This window comes from Crocodylus porosus, unplaced genomic scaffold (genome assembly GCF_001723895.1).
Source record: "Crocodylus porosus isolate Cpor-Errol unplaced genomic scaffold, CroPor_comp1, whole genome shotgun sequence".
Classification (NCBI taxonomy): Eukaryota; Metazoa; Chordata; order Crocodylia; family Crocodylidae; genus Crocodylus; species Crocodylus porosus.
In genome coordinates, this window is record NW_017728948.1 from 47,014,907 (window position 1) to 47,020,671 (window position 5,765).

Here is a 5,765-nt window from a genome sequence, read left to right on the forward strand (position 1 = left end):
TTTAAACTGAGAGCCCCTTCATACTTTTTTAAAGCATTCAAACTAATTTTGTTTGGGTGTTGAAAAATGTTTCTTAAGAGACAAAGATGACTTGGCATTGTGAACTGCCTAAAATATTGATTAAATGCAGTTTTTTAAATTTTAAAACTGTTGCTATACTACCATGTCTAGACATTTCTGTCCATGTTGTACAGGTGATTGTATGCACTAATTAATAAACTGAGTTCCTCTCTTTTTTTTCTTTTTCAGCAACGTAATCCTGATGTTCGTCATGTGGATTTGGAAATATTATAGACTTAACAGAAGTCCTTTAAATTTTCCCTTTTGGAAAGAATATTGTAAATGGTGGAACAGCTATTGAACCTGCAGCCATCTAAGTACTTTACTTTACCTCACTTCATGCTGTAGGTTCCTGGACTGTTAGAACAGATTCAGTTTCTGGGAAAGGATTAGATTCAAAGGCAGCAATTTGTGTTGAACTGATTTCCCCCCCCCCCAAAAGCTACTTGGCATAACTTCTACAAGAGAAGCTATTGGAGGTGAATTCCTTTGGGATCCAGGACATGGATCATCTAGTAAGGCAAATGTTAATGCCTGAAAATAGAAAATTATATATTCAGGTCCCTTGTTTCAATTTTGTGTCGACTTGTACATCAGTTTGCATTTATTTAATTGCTTCTTACTAGAAGCCAAGAGAGGTTCTTGTAAGACACAAATGTTAATACTAGAACAGGTTTTATTCCCCTGGAACCTGCCTGTATTGAATTAAATTGTTATATCCCAACTACATGATCTTTTCAGCCTCTCTTCCCTCAGACACCGTTTTTTTTGCCAACAGGAACTGGTCATTACTCAAGTTTTGTGACCTGAAAACTTGATTCTGCCAGCATTGCAATTCATGACAACCTCAGAAGATCAGATTACACTTTTCAGTGCAATCGGTTTTATGGGTTTACTCCAGAGTATGTTGTATTACTGTGAAGGATGTAGAAATTTCAGCGAACTTGCTCTTACTACCATTGTTTTTTCCTTTGCCCATCTTCATGCTTTTGTTTTAATTTGCTAATATTGGTGGTGTAACATGGGAACTGTGTACAATAGTAGTTGTTAGTTCCTCTGTTCTTTATTTTGCTTTATATGCTTCTAAGAGACCACGTACCACAAGTAGTCTTTTCTAGAAGCAATGTATGTGCATAGAAGTTTTAACATACTTTGAAAGGTACTAAAATATTTATAATTAAAAAGAATTGAAGACTATATATTTTTATTTATTTGCACACAAGCATTACTTGTATAAATCCTGATTCTAGATTACTCATTTACTTTTTTTTGTCTTTTAGAATAAACTCTCTGCCTGGGGAAACAAACCAGATGTTTTGAATATGTGTAATAACTTGGAAAATAATCCCCAAATGAAGTACATAGAGTTTATGTATTTGAAGTGTTAGCTTATTGCATTCTGTAAAACGGGTTTCTAGAATAAAGCTTTCAGCATAGGCATTCAGGTTATAGCAGAGCCTTTAAGAAACATTGTGATCCAAAGGCTTAAGTGAGTACAAATCATGCAGATCTTGTAATTGAAGTATTAATGGAATATCTACAGATAAATCTGTCTACAAGCAAAATCTTTTATGCACTTTAAAATGTTTTGGTAACATGGGAAATGCTCGTGGAAGAGAGGCTGGTAGTAAAAGCATCCTAGTGATTCAGTTGCTGAATAATCTAGTGACTGACTTGCTAAGAACAAAAATGTTAATATGTTATGCAAGTTCTCAAAATCAATTTAAGATTAAACTATATGCATTGCAGCAAATAGTAATAATAGTGGAGACCAAAATGTCAGGATTTGATTAAATGCTTTGTAATAGTATTTTTTAAGAAGTAAAATGTCACTTACCAATCAGTTATGATGATTAAAAAATAGCATGCCGTTTGACAACTGCGAAGCACATTGTGCATTTCAAATAAAATGACATTCCACACTTTTAATTTTTAGAGAAGAGGCTTCATGTACTCTGTTTAATGGATTACTTTTTACATGGCTGAGAGTGAATGGTTGGCTTCTCACCTTTATTCATAATTCCTAATCCTATGCCTTTCTCAGCAGTTGTTTTATGGGATATAATATAGTATATTAATGGTAATACTTATCTCATGTCCTTGTACTAAGTCTTAGTTAGGTCTGTAATATTAGCATAAGCTTGATCATTAGAGATGTGTTTAAGAAAAGTATTATTTCGTAGGTAATCTGCAAATATAATATGCTCAATGTTCTGAATAACTAAGGGACATTTTAGCACATTCTAAATAATTTACGTTTTGTGTCGCTCACCTGCTGTCAGCTTTTCTGCATTTTGCTGATGACATACTCCTTGAAAAGCACTGAAACCTATGATGATAAAGTCTTACTTTTATTCTCCCTCCACATCTTCTCCCCACTCAAATAATGCAGATAAAATTTTAATATTGAAAACTATGTTGCTCTACAGAAATATTGAGAATCCTTCCAAAAATATTAGAAACCTGGAAAGGGACAGGCAAGAATTGAAACGTTTTCTGTCTGTCTCTCTTTTTAGTAGTGGATGTGACTTCACAAATTAACATGTATACTGGACCATCATGTAGAGGAGCAAGTCTTCCTGAAATACCACAAAACTAGTAAACTTTTTGAAAGTATGGAAATGGTTCCTTATGTTAAGTTATGTTAAGTTCCTCTTAAAATATATATGCTACTTGAGTCTGTGTAAAAATGGTGCTTTCTTATCAGACCTCCTGGTGGTATGAAATGTGGTTATCTGCTAATTTTAGGAAGAGTTTTTTGCTGCTTTTTATTCATGTTAGCACAATAAAGCCAATGCATCTGTGAAGAAGAGTTGGCTTCCTTTGCTTCTGTTATGAAAGGATATACTAAATTAAATCGGTAGCATCCCTGCAAGTGTCCAAGAAGCAGTTTGGTTGTACTGTCGTAACTGGATGACCTAACTGAATATGCAGAATCCCTTTCACTGACGATGATGCTGATGCATGGGGTCTCTCCCTTTTTGGATATGATTCTTGGAGTTCATCATGGTTTAGCATGTTGGACACAACACACTTGAAATTAGGCCGGATTTATACAGAACAGACGATATACCTGTTTGTATATGTTAGGTTGCAAGACCCATTTTAAAATTAAAACAAATTAAAAAAACCCCAAACCCTAAAGGCAAGGTTTGTTTGTTTTCGGGGGCTTTTGTTTGGGGTGGGGCAGGGGGAAGGGGAGGGGAGTTGGCAATATCTTTTTTTGGAAAAACTGTATATCAAAAGGAGATGTTAACACAAAGCATCCCTTTCCTGGGTCACTGCAGCTACAACACTCCAATCTTATGCAAGCCCTAGGAAAGTCCCAAGAAACCTGAATTGAGTCTTTCAGCAGTGGTAGGGATTCTGCAAATTAAATTAAATCTCCAGTTATGACTGTGCAACCATACTGTTTGCTGGAGGTTGCAGGGATGCTACCTATTTAATATAGTATATACTTTAAAAGCAGAAACAAAAGGAACTGACTCTGTTCTTCAGATGTATTTACGGTAGACTACTTAAGATTTTTCTTGAATGTGATCTGTGGTTTGAAAAAGGGTAAAACTCAAAGGAGAAACTCGTTGGCTATAATGAAAACATTTATTCTTGGATTATTTTTCAAGTCAGTCTTTGCATTTCCTAAAGCCACAGAAGATATTTATTTTTATATATAGTGTTTCCTTACAGAGTTTGTCTTGCAGAATTGGATTCAGACTGCTATACTAGCTTTGCTTTGTAGGTGACACATCACTTACTGCATACATAGTATTTCATAATCCTTTGAATTTATACTGGAACAAAAACTGGTAGACTGCTGCACTTTGATTTTCTTTTAATGTTGAGTTGATTGGAGGATAGTAATAAATCTTCCCCTACTTGGCACTTTTTTTTTCCCTGTTATCATTCAAATTGTTGAATTTATATAAAATATTCTCTATTACATGCATTAAATTTTTACCAGGGTAAATCATTAGGTCTCCTTGTGTAGTTTGAAGGCCAGCACTTAAAGCTATTTTTTTCTTTCCTCTCCCCAAAGCTATTTGATATATGTACATCAGAGACTGCAACTGGAAATAACCATTTGAAAAAACATTTGCTGTTAATGCTTTATTTTGTCCACTTGTGTATCAACCATGTGATACTAATAAATCTTCTAATTGACTGAGTATTGGTAAGGTGTTATTGACCTTCCCCCAGTCTGCTACAGGTAGGACCTTGATTAAAAGAAGTTTAAGCATGGCTGATTCTGATCAAGCTAAGGTACTATCATCAGTTGACAGTAAGATGCATGTTAAAGATATAGTAAAAGTCTGTAGCAACTATATTCACACTCCATCAGTCCTACGGTCTCATTTCATTTTTATGAAAATTGCCTTAATATTTGAACAGTTAAAGCTGAACACCAAGATTTTGCCTTTATCCCCTACATAGGAGAGACTTGCCATGGCCATCTGTACTGATAATTTCCAAAGTATATTATAGATGTACTCCAGATTTTGTAGTAACTACCAGTTCATGACTGAATTACATTCAGTATGCTAGTTGGTGTCTATAAAGTCCTGAATAGTGAAAACCTCAATTAGCTGAAACTTCAACATGTTTAGCATAGGCTCTTCAGTAGTCTGTTTGGCACCATGTACATCACAAAACACAATCTCAGTGGTCTACCTGAGCTTACTTGCATGTACCCAAAAACTAGATCATTTTAGGAGTGCATCTTTTGTCAAAGTCTTATACTAACTAATGTAATTTTGATATTTTATTTTACTAGCTAATTTTTGTTCTGGTTACTAAGGGGAAAATACATGATGAATGCTGTTCGAAGTATGCCTAGACACTAAGGCTGCAGCATATCCATGCAAACCCCACAAATCAGTGGTGGCCAACCTCTTTTCTCAGGTATGCCATAAGGTAATTCTTGCACCCTCTCCGTGTCACTGATCCTCTTTCCCTGCTTCAGCTGCCATTCTGCTTTCTGCTCCCTGCCCTGTGTTCTCTGCCTGATCTGTTGCTCTACTTTGTTTCTTTCCCTGTGCTCCCTACTATACCTGCCACTTTGCTCCCTCACTAGTCTTGTCACATGACACACAGGTTGGTGATTAATTCTTTTGAAAAACAGGACTGGCTGAAAGAATGATTTGTTTTGGAAAGTATTGACCTCTGTAATTAAACCAAAAACTTTCCTTTGGGCCACGTGAGCTTACCCAAGTTTACATTAGGTTGAGTTTAAAATGGAAATGTCCTTCTGTAATTTTTGTGCTGTCTTTGTTTTGTTTTCTTTTTTTAATACATAGCACCAGAGTACAAGTGATCAGCATCATTTTAACTGAGAAGCAGATTGGAGTGATAAAATCAAGGTAAATGGTAGAGCTGTGTGAAGCTTCGGTAGCCAGTTGGAATAGGAGGAGATTCAGTCTGATTCAGGGACTGAATCTTGGAATCCAGATTGAATCAGGAGACCAATTAAAAGCTCCAAATTGTTTTGGAAAAGATTTGGCAATTCAGCCATAGACTAAACAGGCAGCTGACACAGCTCCTTCCAGCTGGAAAATCTGTTGGGGTTGGGCTAGGGGGAAGGAAGGGGTGTGGGGGAGAGAGGGATTGGGGCTGGGACAAGCTACCTAGTTGGGCTGGAGGGCACAAGACTTGGGAATGGGGGCACAGGAGGTAGGTGTGGCAGTGCTTGGAGCAGGGACTCTGCCCTA

At 36.3% G+C, this 5,765-nt stretch overlaps 1 protein-coding gene across 1 annotated transcript in view; it reads left to right on the forward strand.

The window, feature by feature from the left end:
* Positions 1 to 2,870, forward strand: part of SLC30A9 (solute carrier family 30 member 9) — an 80,660-nt gene extending 77,790 nt beyond the window's left edge. Inside the window, exon 18 of the mRNA XM_019553023.1 lies at positions 250 to 2,870. Within this exon, the coding sequence (XP_019408568.1) occupies positions 250 to 294 (45 nt within the window). The 3' untranslated portion in view covers positions 295 to 2,870. The remainder of the gene's footprint in view (positions 1 to 249) is intronic.
* The last annotated feature ends 2,895 nt before the right edge of the window (positions 2,871 to 5,765 follow it).